This window comes from Propithecus coquereli, unplaced genomic scaffold (assembly GCF_000956105.1).
Source record: "Propithecus coquereli isolate 6110/MARCELLA unplaced genomic scaffold, Pcoq_1.0 Scaffold223, whole genome shotgun sequence".
NCBI lineage: Eukaryota > Metazoa > Chordata > Mammalia > Primates > Indriidae > Propithecus > Propithecus coquereli.
The window spans coordinates 4,123,587-4,145,551 of NW_012147523.1; the positions used below are offsets into that span (position 1 = coordinate 4,123,587).

Genomic DNA, 21,965 nt, shown 5'->3' on the forward strand with positions numbered 1-21,965 from the left:
TCTGTCTCAAAAAAAAAAAAAAAGAAAAGAAAAGAAATTACACGTTCATCCTGGAAGAGAACTGAGACCTGAGCATTAAGGGGTTCATAAGGGTGTCTCTCCCTTGTGGATTGTACTTTTTATCCATAGTCAAAATGTTCCGTTTCCATGCTCGGAGTTGGAATTAGCTCTCGATAAGCTCACACAAAATGCCCTGGCACACAGGAGATGCTCAGAAAGCATTTGTCCCCTTACCCCCTTCATAGCTCCTTCAAAAAAGGGGAGCTGCCTCCTTGGGGAACACCTCCCCTCACATGCACAGAGAGAGGTGGAATACTCAGAGATGGAGCAGCCACCTCCCTTCCCTCTTCTGCTGTTCAGAGAAATCTGGTGCTCAGATCGATCGCATCTTGGGAAAGAGCCACTCGCCTGTGGATGGTGGAGGTATTCCTCATGCTAAAGTTGGAGGAGCTGATCCTCTCCAGAAACGCCTGGGCCAGTTCAGGGGTGATGTCATAGACCGTATCCAGCTGCTTGGTGGCGTTGTCATAGCTGATAAATAGCCCGATCTGGTGGACAAGGATGGGAGGATCAATGAGGGTGGAAGTGGCCTCCTGTGGCCCCAGCCCACTGGTCTGTGCTGCGCTCCCTCCCAGACCCTGGGATCCGCCACCTGGTTCTCCTCGTTGATCTCTTACTGCTCTGTAACTGCTGCTTTGGTTTCCTGTTCAACCCAACTGTTATTTAAAAAAGATTATTTTTTAATGTCCAAGCAGTTGGACTTTTTTTTAAAGCTAATTCTTGCACATTTATTTCTAGATTTGTTAGATTGAGGTCAGAGAATGTGGTCCATCAATTTTCTGCTTTGAAGAATCAGAATTTTTTTTAATAGATGAGCGAGTTTATAAGTGGCCCTTGGGTGATGGAAAAGAGTATGTGTTCTCTTTGTAATATACAAAATTTGGCATATAGATATTCAACGTTATTAAATATACCATTCAGATTCTATATATTCTTGTTCCCTTTTTGTCTACATGTCCAATGGTGTTGCATTGAAGTCTACTACTGTAGGGCTCATACTCATTTTTCCTTATTATATGTCCTACAGATTTTGCAATGTATATTTCGGTGCGCTGTTATTCTGTGCATAAAGGGGTTCATAAGGTTGTCTCTCCCTTGTGGATTGTACCCTTTATCCATAAATTTCCCTCTTAGTGTTGGTACTCCTGCCTTCCCCTCCCTTCTCTGCATTTTTTGATAATGAAAAATTGCAAATGGGTGTTTGATCTTAGAAATCCCCCCTAAGGGCCCAGCTTTCTAAGAATTTAACCTGTATCTACTTCCTGAAAATCACTTAACACTGGGAGAATAGGGAGGTGGGGGTGGGGATTATTCTTAAGAATGAGGGTTATAAAAATTGGAAGACGTCTAAAACACTCCCAGCCTTCTAGGTAAAAGAGATGACTCTCCCTCTACCTCCAGTTTCGTAATAACCAGACATTGTTGGGTCAACTGGTGCTTGAACGAGCCAGTTATCTGATGCAAACACTTCTCTCATTGGCCAGGACAAAGTCAGGATGCATATGATTAAAAAAAAAAAAAATTGGAGGCAAACTCCAAACTCTTTATGAATGCATCCGTGTCAGCAGCATTCTTTGGAGGCTGCATTCCAGAATCATGATGTCTAAGAGAACTTAGTGTCATTGGGTCAACATCATTAGAAGAAAAGAGACAGGTTGACTAGTGAGTTCAGTAACCTTAGAACCTATACGTTTTGCCACTGTAAACTCTAGAGTTAAAATCCAATCGTTGCTCAGACTGAAATAGCTATGAATAGAAGGAGCTATAAATAGAAGTAGCTGTTGATCCATGTTGCTTTTGCTTCCAAGGACCAGAAAGTCTGTAACTATTGTCCTTGGCCTTTCTTGAGTACAAAAATACCCTTAAATGATTTTTGGTTCATAACCAACATTCCCTTTGTGTTATGTTTGTTCACATCAGAGCTGTCTTAGTTGCCCACAACTCTTTTTCTTTTCTTAGCTCTTCTATACTAAAACACAGTCCTATGACTGGCCACTCATGACCTTATTCAGAGAATTTTCTTCAGAGGCTTAAGATATACTGGGCTGAGGTGGATGTGCAATTTCCAGGGCACATTGACCGGCTGGCTGAATGTTAGAGATTTAGAGGACACCTCACCCCAAGTGTATTAGTAATGGGGACATATAAATGCTTTTTTCCAACTTACTTCTACAGGGCTAATTTTCATAATTTCTTCAAACGGGAGGTGAACCATATATCTGCCCAAAATCCATAACTTTTCTGCACTGACCCATGAAACAGAGTCATCTACAAAAAAAATAAGCAAATGAATAAATAAATAAGTAAAAGCCTTCACACTAGGAATGTGATAATCAACAGCATCTTTGATGTCAGGGCCTCCTTCTTACAGTCATTAGCTCATTCAACAACCATTTATTGAGCGCCTACCTGTGCGACGCTATGCTACACACACAGTGTGATCACAGATGCCCCCACCTGAGACTTTGTTATCAATAGTGTGGTCCCTGGAATCAGCAGCATCAGCCCCTTCCTGGGAACTTGTTAAAAATGCAGATTATTTTTTAACACTTAAAACCACAAAATATAGTTTTCTTTTTAGTTTCATCAGTTGCTAAATAATCCGGCAACTTGAAATATTTGATCTCTTTTATTGTTACCACTAATAATGATTATCAACCTTATGAATTATCACCAGGTTACTATATTACAAACCAAATCATCTGTACCTCCCCAAATGTTCTCCAAATCTTCACTTGCACTGGCCTTTCTCACCACCATTCCTCAACCCTCCTTTGTCCAAATCCTGCCTTCAAGATCAAGCTCAAATTTTCCTCTTCCTTAAAGCCCTCTCTTACCTCCTTAGCCGGAAGGGCTTTCTCCCTCCTCTAAATTCCCAAAAGACCCTCTCTGTCACCCTGTTCTGGCTTTTGAAATTCCCCATCAGTGAGATGTCAATGGAACTTTAAAAACAGTCATGTCCACGATGCGTCCAAGTTTCACTGAGCTGGAGCTAGCCGCCATTGCCCCCCAGTTCTTTAGTAAAAGACATGTACACACAACAAATGCCACACTGTGTTGGTGGCATTTGGGGAAATGAGAGAAGGGGGAAATGGGCACAGGGAACCAGTCACCAAAAGCTGTTGCAGAAGCCTTGGGCAATGACGGAAGCCTCAGCGAGGCGGCGAAGTCAGCTTGTGCATGGGCTGATCCACAAGAACATACAGGGTCCCTCCTCCAGCCCAGGAATCAGAAATGTTGGGGTGAGCACAGGCTCACCCTGTGATCCCCTCAGTGGGGACTCCGGACATCTACCTTGGCTATTGGAGGAAAGGGTGGCCCCAGAGGGCTACAGCATTTTGAAAGTAGCATCACAAAATTCACCAAGAACCAAGCTGAGTTTTTCATTTTTTAACTAATTGTTAAGCATGAACTGTATTTCTAAAGATGCGTGATCCCCAAGCTTGGGATATTTTTAACAGCCAAAGAATTTCCAGTTATCTCAAGGGCCTTCATGAAAAAAAAATTAAGATCCAAATAGAATTAATTTTAATTCACTGTAGTTTAATAATGAAACCTACCATACAGGAATTTTAGAAGGAAAGTCTGAGCCTAAGTAAACTCTGGCAATAAAGACTTAGGGAAGTCTAGAGGTTGAGTGACTTTCTCATGGTTACACAGTGTGAGGCTCGTATTCCTAAAGGCCAGGCAGAGGGAATTCTGCGACACGTTGAAAATGTTGATTATTATGTTATTTAATGTTCATTATACACAAATCTGAGAGCTTAATTCCAGGAAAAGGATTGATTGGCATTCCCTATACTCCAGCCCCACTAGCTTTCTTTGTCTTCCCCACACTAGCTCATTCCCACCTCATGGCGTTTGTATTCGCCGGTCCCTCTCCCTGGAATGCACTTCCTCCAGCGCCGCACAGGACTGCTTCCATCTTCTCACTTTGGTCTTAATTCAAATGTCACCCACTCGAGAGAGGTTCCCTGATTCCTTAGTCCAGGGGTTGGCAAACCACAGCCCACGGGCCAAACCCAGCCCACCGCCTATTTTTATACAGCGTGTGAACCAAGAATGGTTTTTACATTTTTAAACAGTTGAAAGGAATATCAAAAGAAGAATAGTATTTGGCGACATGTGAAAACTGTATGAATTTCAAATTTCAGTGTCCATCTATAAAGTTTTATTGGGACACAGCCACAACCATTCATCTATTGTCTGTGGGAGTTTTCAAGCTGCAACATCGGAGCTGAATAGTTGAGACTGAAAACATCTGCCAAGCCCTCTTCTGGCCTAAAGTGCCTGTAGTAACCCTTTCTATGGCATTTATTCTTTGTATTTTCTTCATAGCAGCTACCAGTATCTAAATTCTCTCTCTCTCTTTTATTTATTTACTTGTTTAAAATGTTCTCCACCTACCCTTCCACAGAAAAACAAGAGGGCCATGAGAACAGAAACTTTGTCTTATTTTATCTCTATCCTCAGCTACTGACACATAGTAGGCTTTCAGAACTGTGTAAAAGTTTATACTGTTGACGTTACTGGCATTAAATATTTAACAAGTTGAAGCTGTCTGAGAAATTGTTTTCATTGCTAATCTACATAGCCATTCTTTTCTCTCTCTCTCTCTTTTTCGATTAAGGTAATGTACACATAATATAAAATTTACCATCTTAACCATTTTTAAGTGTGTAGTTGAGTGGCCACAAGTACATCCACACTGTTGTGCAACCATCATCATCATACATAACCAGCACTTTTTGCATCTTGCAAAATCAAAACTCTACCACCGTTCTAATTTCTTTCTCTATAAATCTGACTACTCGAGCACATAAGCAGGCTTTTAATAAACATCTGTCAAATAAACAAATCCTGACCTACTTCTGCTTTGGTTGCCAGGAAGCTCAGAGTTAAATTTCTGTGCTTTATTGCCTAGACTTTCCGACAAAATTATCTTGTGCTATTTTAATACAGGTTTTTTCATACAGATGTTGGACTCGTAACTGCCTATACTAAAGGTTCTCATCTAATCTAAGATGCCATCATTATTTGTGTTCCACTAAAAAACTAGAACACACCATTGATTGTAAGATACAGACGCATCATTATTTCAGACACTTCAACATGTGAAAAGTGCATCGATGAAGCAGGGTATGTGTTTTATACCATAAGCCACATCAAATCCTTTTTGGAGGTGGCAAGCGTGGTGAAAATCATAAGAGACAATGAAATCAAACCCATATTTTCAGAGATGAAGCGCCTCTTTGAGGATGTACTTCTCCCAAAAAGCGACCCCAGCTCAAAGCACAGGCTCACCAGTGGCATTGGAGGACGTCTGCAAGATCCCAGTCATCCAGGTGTAGACGGCTCTCTGGGAATGAGCCGAGGTTTGGTCGTAGAGATCTTTGAACACCGCAGATCTAAACGACACAAACATGGCGTCAATGAATAACAAACAGGTGGAAGCTGCTTTGAATGGGAGTCAAAACAGCAAATTGCCCAAAGCTGTCCTGTGTTAAAAATCCTTCCCACCCCTTTGCTATATGTAGCAATTTCTCCCATTTCTACTCTTTCCCTTCACAGCTAAACACCTTTCGAAGAGTGTTCTGTACGTCCTGTCTCCATTCCCTCACCTCTTGGTCCTTTTGTGGAGGGGAAGAGAGGACATCGTTATTGAGATACAATTCATACACCATACAATTCACCATGTAAAGTGTACGATATTCTCAGAATCGTACAACCATCATCACAACCGATTGTAGAACATTTTAAGCATCTCAAAAAGAAACCCCACATCCTTGCTATCTCCCCTCAACATTCAGTCTCCCCAACTCCTAGGAACCACTAATCTACTTTCTGTCTGTATAGATTTGCCTACTCTGGACATTTCATATAAATGACATCATACAACAAGCAGTCCTTGTAACTGGTGTCTTTCACTGGGCATGATGTTTTCAAGGTTCATGCGTGTCAGAGCATGTAGCAGTACTTCATTCCTATTTGTGCCCAAATAATATTCCATTATATGGACCTAACATATCTTGTTTACCCATTCATCAGTTGGATATTTAGGTTGTTTCTGTCTTTTGCCTTTTGTGAATGACGCTGCTATAAACATTCAGGTACAAGGTTTTGTGTGGCCACACGTTATGTGTTCACGTCTCTTGGGAATGTACCCAGGGGCAGAACTGCTGGGTTAAATGGCAGCTCCGTTGAGCCTCTCTAGGAACTGCCAGACTGTTTCCAAAGCAGCTGCAGCACTGTACGTTCCCACCAGCCGTGCAGGGGGATTCTGATTTCCCCACATCCTCTTCAACACTTGCTATTCTCTGGTGTTTCGACTAGAGACCTCCAGCTGGGTGTGAAGTGCCGTGGTCATTTTTTAAGCCACTGCAATCTGGTTTGCCTATCACCAGGTCACTCCCTGTGGCCCAAGTCACCTCCTTCCAGCCTTCTCTGGAGGTCTCATTTGGTCCAAATAGGACTGACCCTTTCACAGCCTTTGCACTGATCCCCCCTCCTGCCCAACCTGCAAAACAGCTGAGTCTCCTCCTCCTGGAAGCCTTCCCTCCTCCCCACCCCCACCACTGAATAGCAATTCACCAACTGGCCCATTCGCCAAACTTCTCTAAGCTTCAGCTTATCCCTGCCACTCCCCCAGCCATCTGATACTGCACATGAATAGGCAAACTTTCCCTTAAGCCCAATTGAACATCTTCTCGATTTTTGTTTTTCTTTTCTTTAATTTTCATTTTATTTTAAGAACAAGAGTTGGTGAAAGAGCAGGGGTAGGAAAAAGATATCATTCTTTTTAAAAAATGGTAAACATCATTTAAGGGAAAGTTTGCCCATATGCAAAAATGCCGGCTCTCTCGTTCCCTAGTAGACTGACCTAACTAAGTTATTGAGTCTCTCTGTGCCTCAGTGTCCTCATCTGAAAACCAAGGATGGGATTGATGGCATCGTTCTCACAGGGAGAAGAGGGATGGCAGGGTGGGGTGGGAAGAGGATGGAGTCAGAACTCAGGAGACCTGGGTTAAGATCAAGTCAAATACCATGGGATCACCACAAGGACATCATCCCCTCTCCAGGCCTCAGTTTCTTTATCTATGACAGAAAAGGCTGAATCAGATGATGCCCGTCAGGATGTCTTCAGTGGAAGTGGGGGCGTGTTCTAGACTCTCTGCTCCGGAACTGGGAACCCGGAGTCAGGCAATGTCATGTCTGTGTCGTTCTGTTGTCTTTCTGTCTGCGAGACTTGTAATCTTGCCCAGCTCCATTCAGGACCTATATAAAGTTGGGTTTCGCAGTGGACATCTGCGGGTTTTGACTGACCAGCACCCATCCCTCCTTTTCTTATAACAGCACCTCAATTTTTCTTGAGAATACCATGTTTCTCCCACTCTTGGTCCACGTCATTTAGGTTGGGCTTTGACCCACATTTAAGCCATTTGGTATATTAGATCCCTTTGGCCACAGTGATTGGCTCAAGGTTGAGCATATGACCCAAGTCTGAACCAATAGGAATCAGGCCCAGTGCTTTGCTTGGAACCACTGGAAAGAGAGACACAGTGAGGTCTCCTCTGGACCAGGCGCTCTGAGGAGGTAGGCTGGATCTGCGAGTACTACCTGAACAGAGAGCCCACCTGAGAGTGAGGCCAACCCACAGGAGGGCAGAGCAGAGAGAGAGCCATAGACATTGCTGGTGGCATAATTTGACCCTCTGGGTCCAGCTGTGCCTGAAGCCAGCCTACACCTAAAACTATTCAATCACAGGATCCAATAATTCCCTTTTTGGCTCAAGCCAGTTCGAATGGGTTTTTCTGTCACTTGCAATTAGATGAGCAGTGACCAATAAACTCCCTCTCCTGGTGATGTTTTCTCTGCCTCCATGTTCCCCTGCATACAACCTGAGTGAATGGAGGAGGGAGATGCTGAATTTAAGCGTCAGTTCCAGAACTCATATATTGACCTGTCCCCACCTGTCTTCTTCTTGCTGACAGGTCTTACCTCCTCGAATGCTCACACAGCCCCTGCTGGACAGATGTGAGGGTTAGAGGGCAAGAGGAGGAACTTACAGGTTCTTAAAGGCGTCCTCGCGCAGGTCCCGGGGGAGCCTCTCCATGATGTCTGGCTGGAGAAAGCCGCCTGAGGACGCCCTCAGCAGCCTGCCCAGAATCTCCACACACTCCAGGGAGTTCAACACCTGGAAACACCTCTCCAGCGTGACCAGAAACAGGCTGCGGTTCACACCAGGGCTCTGCAAGGCTTGTTCCCGAATCTCTCCCAAGTCAATGACGGTGTCCTTGAGGTCCTAAAGCAACGAGAGAAGCCAGGGTCGCCTTCAGAGCTGCCTCTCGATTTCTAAATCCTGGGACTGACCACACATTGCAGCACTGGGGAAATTCAGGATCACTGTTTAACACCATCCTGCTATGTCAAAACTTCTAGAACTTTCCATCACCTACATAACAAAGTCAAGCCTTTACCTGCTCCACTCATTCTGGAGCCTTCCCACTCTCCAGATACAACATGACTGTCACACCTCCAGCTAAATTCCTGCCCTGCTCCTTTTCCTGGCAAAATCCAGCTTATCCTTTAAGGCTGAGCTCATTGGCCATGTCCTGGGTGAAGACTTCCGTGATCCCTTCCAATGTCCTACTTCAGATCAGATCTCCCTCCACTATGTGCTCCCAGAGGATCTTGAGCCAAACTCCATGATGCATTAAAGATGCTCATGTATCTGTCTTCCCAAGCCCATGGTTCTCAACTCTGGTGACACCTCGGAATCACACGGGGAGCTCTGAAAAAGTACGGATCTCCGGCCCTACTATCTAGAGTTTGATTTGATTGGTCTGGGTGGAGCCCAGGCATTGATTCCAGTGCATACCCAGGGTTGAGCCAGAAAAGTCCTTGAGCCTAAGCCATGTACAGTGGAAGTGCCTAGTGCCTAGAGGACTGAAAATAGCCTGTCAGAATAAATGAAGGAAGGAAGGAATCCTTTGATCCACAGAACCCAGGAATGCTAACAAGGTTTAGTCACGATCTGACTGAGGCCTCTGTCCTTCCTCCCACACACCCTTCAAAACTAGCCTCCATTTTACTGAGCATCAACTACACGCCAGGCAACTGCACCGAGCGTGGGACAAACATGCATCACTTAACGCTCACTTAACGCTCATGACAGTCCCCTAGGTGAAACCCCATGAGTCTCAGGGTCAGGCGTTCCTAGGTTCAAATCCCAGGGCCTCCACTTATTATCTGTGTGTTCTTGAGCAAACGACTTGTCTTTTCTAAGTCCCAGTTTCCTCCTCCATAAAATGGAGATAAAGTCAGTACCTAGGCTGGGCGCGGTGGCTCACGCCTGTAATCCTAGCTCTCTGGGAGGCCGAGGCCGGCAGATTGTTTGAGCTCAGGAGTTCGAAACCAGCCTGAGCAAGAGCGAGACCCTGTCTCTACTAAAAATAGAAAGAAATTAATTGGACAACTAAAAATATATAGAAAAAATTAGCCGGGCATGGTGGCGCATGCCTGTAGTCCCAGCTACTCAGGAGGCTGAGGCAGAAGGATTGCTTGAACCCAGGAGTTTGAGGTTGCTGTGAGCTAGGATGACGCCACGGCACTCACTCTGGCCAGGGCAACAGAGTGAGACTCTGTCTCAAAAAAAAAAAAAAAAAAAAAGTCAGTACCTACTTTTTTGACTCGTGTAAGAACTGAATGAGATAATGATTATAAAATGCCTGGTACCTGGTGAACACTCAACAAATGTTATGTGTTATTATTAGCTCAGTATCACAGGTGACTGAAACAAAACAGAATAAGTAACTGGCCCAAACACATAAGGAACTGGGATCTGAAACAAGTGTATCTGAGCACAAACCCACCCTTTAACCATGACTAAGTGTTTCCTAACTTCGGTCATTCACCGTAGGTGGCCAAACAGTGTAGTGTTACACTTAGGAATCCTTAAGCAGAAGACTGGGGTAGAATTTAGGGTATCTGTGAATATTGGGGGAAAGAACTGCACCCTCATTTTTACCAGCATAGAACTGACATTTAGCATTTCCTTCCCGGATAAACGTGTGCAATGGGGTACAGTGGTGGTAGTAGGATCTTTGACTTTGTCATCGCTTGAAATCACAGATACTTTCAAAACACACCACAGTTGTTGCAGACATCTTGAAATCTCATTTGCACTCAATACTTCCTCAAAAGTATGGAAGTTATTAGACCTGCTGCTAAATCTTGTTACTGACTATGTTAAAGAAGCACATAAATTACTATGCCCTAAATGTGCTTGATTATAGAATTGGCTTCCTTTGTAATCTTTGGTATTTTGTTTTGTAAGTTTTAAAACATTATTCTGAGAAGGGGCCTATGGACTTCACCAGATGTCAGAAGAGCTCAGAGCTACAGTCAGAAGCCCAGGTCTCAACCTCAGACTTGCCACTTACTAAACCTCTCCAAGCCCCAGTTTCCTCATCTGAATATTAGAATGGTAAGAGTCTTATTAATATTTTTCCAGACGGTCCTGGAGAGTGTTCAGTGAGTTAGTCCATGCATGTTAAACCCTTAGAACAGTGGTCAGCAAGCTTTGGCCTGCAAGCTAAATCTGGCCCACAACCTGTTTTGTGAATAAAGTTTTATTGAAATACATCTGCACCCATTCATTCACTAATCATCTATGGCTGTCATCCATCTGGGGCTGCACCCACTCATTTACTAATCATCATTGCTGCTGTCACTCAGCAATGGCAAAGCTGAGTAACTAAGACATAGAAAGTATGCCATTCAGAGCCTAAAATACTATCAATGTCTGGCCCTTTACAGAAACAGTTTGCTGAATGATGCCTTAGAATAACCCACACATAGTAAACCCTCAATAAACATTAAGCAATATCATTTTCCTAGACCACGTCCCCATTTTTGCCATATCTTTTCACTGCCTTCCCTATTATTTACTTTGTATTTTTCTTTAAACTAAGTCTTTTTATAAATTTAAATTTATTTCAAAAAGAAACTTTATATCCCTACCAAACTGGTTTGATGTGCCCATCAAATTTTAATAACAGACATTAAAATAAGTATATGGTTATTAAAACGTTTAAATGGTTCAACTCTTTTTGAGAGACACTGCTCTGCACTAAACTGTCTCCACTAAAGAAAACTCTAGGCTGGGCACAGTGGCTTATGCCTGTAATCCCAGCACTTTGGGAGGCCAAGCTGGGAGGATCACTTGAGGCCAAGAGTTTGAGACCACCCTGGGCAACACAATGAGACCCTACCTCTGCAAAAAATTTTTAAAAATTAGCCAGGTATGGTAGTGCACTCCTGTAGTGTGAGCTACTCAGGAGGCTGGGGCAGGAGGATCACTTAAGCCCAAGAGTTGAAGGCTGCAGTGAGCTATGATGATGCCACTGTATTCTAGCCTGGTTGTTAGAGCAAGACCCTATCTCAAAAATGAGAGGGGGAGGGAGAGAGAGAGAGAGAGAGAATGAACAACGAAACCTCACCTTTCTAGATCCCAAGGACTTTCCAGGGCTCAGAGACCAGACTTTTGCTCCTGTATCACTAATCTCATCTCGTGAAAATTATCTGTTTTTGTTTTTGTCTCCCCTCCGCACTGTAAGCTCCTTGAGAGCAGGGGCAGTCTTTCCTCTCCATGTCCACTGGCGCATAGTGATCATTCATGAATCTTTACTGAACCAAACTATTAGAAGATCCTCAGTACCTCTCATTTCTAGGTACCCGCAAGAATATGAATTATAATGCTCCTCATTTGAACTTTGGAGAAAGTGAGAAAACCTAGATCCTAAAGCTCCCAGGGGGTTGGGGAAGGGAGAAGGGAGGAAGACATAAAAGAAAAGCAGGGGCAGGGGGCCCAAGGCCTGAGTCAGGCTCAGTTTGATTCAATTCAAACAATACCAACTGGCCCTGGACTTCCTCTCCCCGCAGGATGCCAAGAGCGCCTCACCAAGCGGCCCTTCTTGTCTTCCAAGAGCCATCTCATGGCAGTGCGGAATCGCTGAGCGTCTGTTTCCCTCAGGTCCTCCAGCAGCTTCTGGGGCTGGTGCAAACGCTGCTCCAGGTGGTTTTCCATGGCTGCCTGGACATGGGGTGTTGGGAGAGTCGGTGAGAACAGAAGGGCAGGGCACGTGGTCAGCACCAAGGCCAGCAGCCAGGCCAGACCACCTAATTCCCTGCAGAAGTGTTTGGTTGGCCGGCTCCTAATTTTCTCATTGGCTGCCAACATTTAAAAGCCAGGACACACCCGAAGAATGGACATATTTGAAATTCGGACTTAGTGGGGGAGGGGGGCAAGGGCAACATACGTAACCTAAACATCTGTACCCCCATAATATGCTGAAAAAAAAAAAAGCCAGGGCCGGGCGCGGTGGCTCACGCCTGTAATCCTAGCTCTCTGGGAGGCCGAGGCGGGCGGATTGTTTGAGCTCAGGAGTTTGAGAACAGCCTGAGCAAGAGCGAAACCCCATCTCTACTAAACTTAGAAAGAAATTAATTGGACAACTAAAAATATATAGAAAAAATTAGCCGAGCATGGTGGCGCATGCCTGTAGTCCCAGCTCCTCGGGAGGCTGAGGCAGGAGGATCGCTTGAGCCCAGGAGTTTGAGGTTGCTGTGAGCTAGGATGACGTCACGGCACTCTAGCCTGGGCAACACAGTGAGACTCTGTCTCAAAAAAACAAAGCAAAAAAAAGCCAGGACATTCCTCACAAAATCCAGATTCCCAACTTCTCTAGGAAAATGCAAAGATTTGGCAACACTGGGCACGTAATCCCCTTTTTGCAGACCCCGGGGGAGCTGCTTGCAGAAATAACTCTTCAGGCCCAGCCAACCTGATTTCCCCAATCCATGGCCTGCCTGGTCCTGGTAGGTGAGTGGGGCTTCAGGTCTGGAGCAGCTGGCCTTTGCCTAGAAAGCTTAGCACCCCCAGATGACGCTGCTGCTCAAACCTAAGCTGCCAGACAGGAGCAAATTCAGACCCAATGAACAAGCTCTCTGTGGCTTTCCCTCCAGGACAAGGAGCAAAATCCAACAGCCTTTCTTGAAAGAGATTTCCTCTGCTATCTGGGGAATTATTTTCTAAACCTCCGTTACACAGAGGTGCTCTGGGACGGCAGCACAGTGTGACATCGTGCGCAAGAGATGGACTCTAGACCCAGACAACCCATATGCAAATCATCACCTTGACACTTCCTGGCTGTGTGGCCTTAGACAAGTTACTTAACTAAGGTTGTTCCATAAAATACAGGATGCTCAGTTAAATGTGAATTTCAGGTAAGCAATGAATAATATTTAAGCATAAGTATGTCTCAAATGTTGCATGGGACATACTTATACTGGAAAAATTGCTTCTTGTGTATCCAAAATTCAAATGTAACTGAGCAACTGTATTTTTATTTGCTAAATCAGCAACACTACTTTTGGGCCTCAGTTGTCCCATTCGAAAAATGTAGGGTTGTTAATGGGTATTAAGTGAGTGTGTAAAGTGTTTTTCATGATGCCTAGCACACAATCAGCGCTCAAAAGTGCCAGCCGTTATTCTTTATCCTGAATGAGCTGAATAATGATTTACTTAATGTCTCTCCCCCTAGAATGAAAGGTCCGTGTGGGTAGCAACATGACTGTCTTGTTCTCCACCAAGTCCTCACTGTCTAGAACTATGCCTGGCAGAAAGTAGATGTTAAATAAGTAGGTACTGAATGAACGAATGAATATGGTATGTATAGGAAGAGAAGTAGTATATCTACTAATCAGATTAAAATAGATACATCTCATGACAAGCCTTACTGCTTGGGAGAAAAGAGGCAGGCATTGCTTCTCTTGAGGTTGTCACAACTGACAAACAGGAGAAGGAAAACAGACACCATGTGGGGCTGACAGCCATCTCTAGCTAGTGGGTGTCCTGGTACGTGGTAGACAGTCAGCTCTTTGAGTGTAGCCATGATGTGAATGTTGGTTGATATTTTTATTTTTGTTAAAACAGAAGTAAAAATTGAAACAAGACACATGTCAGAGCTGTATTCCTTGGTTAGTGATGTGAGTGGCTTCTTTGCCAAACCGGGCAATAGTGTTTGAACACTGAAGAATATTTTCTCAATTTTCTGTGCTATTCACAGTATAACTGTAAAGACACAACATGCCAAGCTCAGCTAACGGTCACACTGAAGAGGTATGTGTCGTCCAATTTACTGCAGTCCACACCGTGCCCTAGTGCCCCTTAAGGCAAATATCTTTTGCCACCTGGCAACATGCTTGTGCAGTTGTTTTCTTTATAGTGGAGTTAAAAGGAAGAAAAATATTTCTTGGACCCATGATTGAGAAGCTGATAACTATGCCCAAATATGCACTGTCCCTCTGCTCTTTTTATCAATATAACCCTCAACTTCTAGCCCGGTACATGGCTCCTTCACAGTGAAATGTGGCATGTGAGCCAATGGAACGTGAGCAGATGAAACTGTGTGACTTGCTGGTCACATCCTTAGAAGACAAGAAGCTCACCCTCCACTTCCTCTTCTCACCCCCTCCCCCAGGTTGGAGAACGAAGGTGGTGTTTCGACCATGTGGGCAACAACTCCCTAAGGGGCGACAGGGCAAACAGATAAAAGGAATCTGAGTCCCTGATGATCTCTCGGAACACAGCTGCCTCGCCCCTCTGGGTCTCCCACTTAGCTCTGGACTATTACATGAGAAAGTAAAAATGAAATTGCTTCAGTTGCTGTAATTTTGGGTCTCTTTGTTACAGTATCTCAGCCTACACCCTAATACACCTTGTCTCCATCAAAGGTGGGGAAATGAAAAAAAGACAAAAGAGCTTGTATCACGTTTCAAGAAAAACTGGGCAGAACGCTTTTCTTTGCAGAAGTAAAGAGTTTCTCTTTGCCCAGCCCATTTCTCCAACTTCCCTGGCCCCTGAGTTTGCAATCCCTGAGCATGAGAGGGGACCATATGCACGAGTCTCAGGTACACACCTGCAGGCTGGAGATGGTGAAGGGAACATGCCGTGAATTCAGGTAGGCCAGGACTCTATGGGACAGGTCTGCCGTCCACACGTGGGAGCTTCAGTCGAAGACAGACAGGAGAAGGTCACAATGACAGGTGCCCCTACAAGTGGTGTTGCACTAGCTGGGTGGCCCAGCGACAGCAGTTCAGAAAGAGTGGTGGGAATGGGCCAAGCATGCTAGCACCTTTGTGCTTGGAAGTAGGAGATTTCTTAACCAGGCAAGTGCCGAGGAAGTTTCCAACTGTAGGAATCTGCCTGGATCCCATTCTCCCAAAGACATCTCCATTTCTGAGCTGTGTGCTACGTTCTAATTCCCGTAACAATCCCCTTGGGTTGACTACAAGCCAAACTGCTTGACTTGGAAAGATGTCCTTACTACATGAAGTTTAAATAGCAGGTGCCGTATATGCCACAAGAGGCTGGACTAGCACAGTTAGGAGTGTGGGCTCCGAACATGGATTTGAACCCTGGCTCTAACACGTAGTTATGTGGCTTTAGGCAACTTGATGAATTTTCTTGTGCCTCAGTTTCCCTTTCTATGAACTATGGCTAACAATTGTGAGGATTAAATTCATTTGCACATATAAATTGCTTAAAACAGCGCCCGACATGTAGTAAATGCTCACAAAAAGCCTTTTATAATCCCACATCTTTTATAAATAAATAGATGGATGGACGGGTAAATTAATAAATAAATAAAACATTTAGCCTGAAAAAATATATCCAGAACTATCAGTCAGCATTATCTTACGGAGAGGAGTGTTTACAGGGATCTCTCGCTTTCACATAATTGGGTGGCCCTGACATGGGGTCCCAAGACCCCCATCTATTCTCCTTCATAGAGTTCATCATATTAGAATTATTTGTTAATAGTGGCCTTTCCACAACACTATCTAGCTCCCTGCCCCATGTCCCCAGCATCTAACACAGGCCTGTGTGCAGCACGTAGCACGATAGTGATTTGATGGACCCTGGATCCAAGCTGCTGGTTCACGTCCCAGCTGTGGTCTTTCCATCCAGCTGTGTGAGCCACAGCTGGGAAAACTCCCCCTCCCTGGGCCTCTCATTATTCTGTTCAGTGGGATAACAAGAAGACCTACGTAGTGGGGCCCTTGTCAGGGTCAAATGTGTTTCTATGCACCAGACACTTAGAGCAGTACTCACTACATAGCAATCAGTTTTGGCTCCTACGCTGGAGCCGAGGAAGAATAAATGTTTGTGGAACAAGGGTGTTGACTTTTAAAACACTTGTGCATTGGTTGACTCTTTTTTTATAATGAGCATGTATTACTTTTTATAATTAAGCAATTTCCATTAAGAATTTTTATTAAAAATCTATCCCATCCCTTCCCCTCTCCCCTCGAGGGCAGGTTACCTTTGAAATTGTATGAGATCCAGTAATGCTACAATGGGAATAAAATGAAAAGACAACTTAAAAAGGAATCATTCCAGAGAGATCACAGCCTCATTCTGTTTGAAATTCTTAGAAGCAGCCAATGGAGACAGAGGGGCACATTACCATTCAGATAGCTGCCGTCTATTATTTCTTCCTAAAAGGCAAAGAGATAACATCAACTATAACACCCAAAAGTTGGCAGTTCTAGCAGAGGGGATTTTGATTAAAAGAAGATGGAATACTCACTGCCATTTTTTGCAACAACGGATGCAAATCTGTAAGAAAGCCATGGAATGGATAACTAGAATTGAATTGTGTGACCTTCAAAACTGCAAACGTGAGTCGGGAAGCAAGCCCCCAAAATAGCTACTCAAAAAGGAAATTTTTAGCATGTTTTAATTATACCTGTGCTCATCGTGAGAAAACGTTGGTTTGAAAAACTTTTTTAGAATAATCCTTAGAAATCCTGCACAAACACACACACACACACACACACACACACACACGCACATTCAAACAACTTAAGGCTTCATGTACCTAAATTGATCTATCCCACTACATTCCCTGAGATGTCTGGAAACCATGAAGGGTGATTCTTCCCTCGTACTTACCCTCATTGGAATCTGGCATTCTCTGACTCGCCACTCCATGGCTCAGAGCAAGAAACAGGAAAAGGGTGTATGTCGCAGGTTCCTGAGACATTCTCCTACAGTTAAACCAAGCATGGAAGTGATTCAGGATTGGTTTTTTAAATATATTTAAGGACATTCAGAAGACAAAATGGAAACACAAGTAAACCCAGAATCCGCTGAACTTTTTTTAAAAAAATAATTTTAAACTTCCATCGACTTTGCCCCATCTAAACCTCTATTCTAGTCTGAGACACAATGATCTCTCTCCTTGGTGACCACAATGGCCTATTTTTCTTCTTACCACCATCTTCCATCCCCTCCACCCAGCAAAGAGGAGTGTTTGTAACATGACGAACATTTGTGCACAGGTTTTTATGTGAACACAAGTTTTCATTTTTCTGGGGTAAATGCCCAAGAGTGCAACTGCTAGGCTGTATGTTAAATGCATGTTTAATTTTATAAGAAACTACTAAACTGGAACCAATCCAAATGTCCTTCACTGGGTGAATGGTAAAACTAACCGTGGTATGTCCACAGCCTAGAATACTACTCAGCAACAAAAAAGGAATAAACTATTGATACATGCAACGATCTGGGTGGACATAAAGGGAATTATGCGGAGTGAAAAAAGTCAACAAAAGGTCATATACTGATGATTCCATTTATCTAACACTCTTGAAATAAAATTATAGACATGGAGAACGGATTAGTACTTGAGGAGGAGATGTGGCTACCAAGGGAAGCATGAAGGACACTTACGGTCATGGAACAGTTCTGGGTCTTGATTGGGGTGGTTGTCACATGCATCTACACACAAGATGAAATTGGAGGAAACTATGTACAGATACACACACAAAGAAGTGGGTGTAAAACTGGTGAAATCTGAATAAGCTCTGAGGATCGTACCACAAATTCCTGAATTTGATATTATACTATTGTTATACAAGGTGTAACCATTGGGGGAAACTGAGAACACAGGACATTTCTTTTGTAACTTCCTATGAATCTATAGTTATTTCAAATTTTTAAAAAAATCTTAGTTCTAGTGTTCAGTACCACTACAGGATAAATATAGTTAACAATAGTGTCTTATATAGTTTCCGATAGCTAAAGGGAGGATATTGAATGTTCCCAAGAAATGATACATTTTGAGATGATGCATATGCTAATTATCCTGATCTGATCACTATACACTACATGTATCCAAACATCACTATGTACTCCATAAATATATGCAATTATTATATGTCAATTAAAAATAATATAATAAAAAATAAATTTTAAAAATACTGGCCGGGCGCGGTGGCTCACGCCTGTAATCCTAGCACTCTGGGAGGCTGAGGCGGGCAGATTGTTTGAGCTCAGGAGTTCAAGACCAGCCTGAGCAAGAGCGAGACCCCGTCTCTACTAAAAAAAATAGAAAGAAATTAGCTGGACAACTAAAAAAATATATAGAAAAAATTATCCGGGCATGGTGGCGCATGCCTGTAGTCCCAGCTACTTGAGAGGCTGAGGCAGTAGGATCACTTGAGCCCAGGAGTTCGAGGTTGCTGTGAGCTAGGCTAATGCCACGGCACTCACGCCCGTGTGACAGAGCAAGACTGTCTCAAAAAAAAAAAAAAAATACTCAAAGGAGAAAAAAACATACTGTATGCATAGGAAAAGGACTAAACTATTAATACCTACAAGAACATGGATGAACCTCAGAAGCATTATGCTGACCCAAAGAAGCCAGCCACAAAAGAGTACATATGCATGATTCCATTTCTATGAAACTTTAAGATACGTGAAATAATCTACAGTGACGGAAAACAAATTGGGAGTCACCTGGGGCACTATAGGGTGCTGTGGGAGGAGTTTATTACAAAAGGGCACTAAAGAACTTTTAGGGGAAATGGAAATTTCTATATCTTGATTGTGGTGATTGATGTAGAGATACATACATTCATCAAATCTCATTGAACTGTACACTTAAAATGCATGCTTTTTTGTTTGTTTGTTTGAGATAGGATCTTGCTCTGTTGCCCAGGCTAGAGTGCAGTATCGAGATCATAGCTCACTACAATTTCAGACTCCTGGGCTTGAATAATCCTCCTGCCTCAGCCTCCCCAGTAGCTGGGACTACAGGTGTGCACCACCACACCCACCTAATTTTTCTATTTTTAGTAGAGATGGGGTCTCACTATGTTGCCCAGGCTGATCTTGAACTCCTGGCCTCAAGTGATCTTCCTGCCTCCACTTCCCAAAGTGCTAGGATTATGGGTATGAGCCACCGCGCCCAGCCCATTTTATTGTATACAAATTGTACCTCAAAAAAGTTAATATCAAAAGGGAAAGGGAAAAGCATGGACTATGGATCCAGACCACCTGGTTTGAATCCCATCTCTCCCATTTACTAGCTGTGTGATGGTGGACAAGTTGCTTAACTTCTCTGTGCTTCAATTTCCTCATCTGTGAAATGGGATTAATAATGGTACCCATGTCATAGTGTCGTATGAGGAAATCACCTTTAGAGCAGGGCTTGACACAAAGTAAGCTCTATATATGGGTTTATTAAATAAGCAAATAAGCCAGATTGCTGTTCTCAAAATTTAAATCTTACTCATGTCACCCTCCTCCCGTTGCTCTCAGGATAAAGCCCAAAACATTTTCAGTGGCCTTATCACCCTCCTCTTTGTCCCTCACTCGCTAAGGCTCCTGCTCAGGCCATCTGTCTGTCCGCCAAGTAGGGCACTCCTCCTGGTAGCAAGGCCCTCTCACAGGCTGTTCCTCTACTCGGAAGGCTTTTCCCCTCCCTCTCTGCCTGGCTAACATCAACTCATCATAAACCTCGAGTCGTCAATGAAGACTTCCCAGAATTCTCTAAGCCAAGGCAGCCAGAAGAAAAGGCCAATACTCCTCTTTTATAGCACCAAGCGCAACTATAAACACATATTTATATTTGTGTAATTATTTCATGCATTCATTCACCAAATATTTATTGCGCACCAATACGTGCCAGGCATTAGTCTATGCTCTGAGGATACAGCAGTTTGCAAAACTAAGTCCCAGCCGGTGTGCTGGGGTGATCAGGCAGAAAATAAATAGATAATCCCGTAAGTATATTACGTCAGGGAGGGATGAGTGCTATGGAGAAAAATGAAACAGGGCAAGAGAAGGACAATGAATCAGTGGCTACTATTGTAGACAGTGTGGTCAGGTGAGACCTGAGGAGGTGACATTTAAGCAGAGATCTGAGAGAGAGAGGAAATGGATCTTGGGAATATCTGGGGAAAGAAAGTTCCAGAAGGAAAAAATGATGGTGCAAAAGCCTTGAAGTTAGGAGCATAATCTGTACGTTCTTCAATAAATCGCAGGAAGAGGATGAGAGCAGTAGCGGGGGGAGGCTGGAACAGTCAGAACCAGAGCGAGTAGGGCCTTCAAGGACATTGTAAGGACATTGGCTTTAACTGGCAGGGAGACGGGAACCCCTGAAGGGATAGCATCCCAGAAGGGCACGCTCTGACTTTTATGTTAACTGGATCAAGCACACTGATTGCGCTGTCGAAAATATTCCAGAAAGAGGCAACGCCCATAGCAGGGAGACCAATCTAGGATACAGATGACAGTGACTTGGTCACAGATAGCAGCGAGGGTGGTCAGATAGGTGACACCAAGGATTTGGGCCTGAGCATGTAGAAGGGGAGATGGGGAAACCCACAGGAGTTGCAAGTTTCGGGGAGGATTTGGACGTGCTGAGCTTGAGATGCCTACTAAATACTGAGCAGAGATAGCAAGTAGGCAGTTTGATGTTTGAGTCTGAGTTCAGGAGAGAGGGCCACACTGACGCTATCTACACAGAGATGTTCAGCATATATTTAAACCTCTAACACTGGATGAGATCGCCAAGACAGTGAATACAGGGAGAAGCTATAACAGGTGAGTTTCAAGAACTGAGATCCAGGGCACATCATTGTCAAGATGTTAGGTAGACTACGTACAACGAGCAAAAGCAAGATTATGGAAAACTCTCCAGAACAACCTAAATTTCTTCAGCCAATACATTACAGAGACAGAGAGAGAACACCTAGGGACTTAAAAATTTAAGAGATACATCAGTCACTTGTAGCATACAGACTTTCTTTGGATCCTGATTCAACACACCCTAAAAACACTAAATATGAAACAAATGGGGAAATCTGAGCCCTGATTGAATATTCAAAGATTTTAAAGAATTATTGTCAATATTTTTAAGTTTGATAATACAACTGTGGTTATATTTTTAAAGGCGGGCGTCCTCATCTTTTAAAGGGGGCAGGGAGGGCACACACGGGCCAAATTCAAACAGCTGCCTGATTTTGTGTGGTTCATAAGCTAAAAATGGTTTTCACATTATTTGAATTTTTTTAAAAAATTGAAAGAATAATAGTTCTTGACACACAAAAACTTCATACATGAAATTTAAATGTTAGTGTCTATAAATAAAGTTTTATTAGAACACATCCATGCCCATTCACTTAAGTATCGCCAATGGCAGAGTCGAGTACTTGGGACAGAGAGTGTGTGGTCTCCAAAGCCAAAAATATTTATTCTCTGTTCCTTTACAGACAAAGTTTGCCAACCCCTCTGTTAGAGCTGTGTACTTACATATTGACAGAAGAAATGATGCGATGTCGGGAATTGCCTCCGAAATAATGCTGGCGGAGGGAGGTGGGAGGGAGGGGGCACAGATGAAACAAGGCTGGGTCGGCCATTGTTGAAGCTGGGTGCTGGAGACAGGGGGGCTGATTATATTCTTTTGTGTCTGCTTTTGTATGTGTTTGAAATTTTCCATATCACAGTGTTTAAAAAGGAAAAGCAAAACAAAAGAGACTGTGAGTTTTTA

At 43.5% G+C, this 21,965-nt stretch overlaps 1 protein-coding gene across 1 annotated transcript in view; it reads right to left on the bottom strand.

Annotated features, from left to right (window-relative positions):
* OTOA (otoancorin) overlaps window positions 1–17,171 on the bottom strand; it is a 64,600-nt gene extending 47,429 nt beyond the window's left edge. Inside the window, exons 1-10 of the mRNA XM_012644937.1 lie at window positions 17,081–17,171; window positions 16,716–16,744; window positions 16,593–16,623; window positions 16,449–16,476; window positions 15,042–15,129; window positions 12,023–12,154; window positions 8,127–8,362; window positions 5,365–5,468; window positions 2,228–2,328; window positions 409–548 (exon numbers count right to left, since the gene is read on the bottom strand). Of these exons, the coding sequence (XP_012500391.1) occupies window positions 409–548; window positions 2,228–2,328; window positions 5,365–5,468; window positions 8,127–8,362; window positions 12,023–12,154; window positions 15,042–15,129; window positions 16,449–16,476; window positions 16,593–16,623; window positions 16,716–16,744; window positions 17,081–17,171 (980 nt within the window). The remainder of the gene's footprint in view (window positions 1–408; window positions 549–2,227; window positions 2,329–5,364; window positions 5,469–8,126; window positions 8,363–12,022; window positions 12,155–15,041; window positions 15,130–16,448; window positions 16,477–16,592; window positions 16,624–16,715; window positions 16,745–17,080) is intronic.
* Window positions 17,172–21,965: the final 4,794 nt, after the last annotated feature.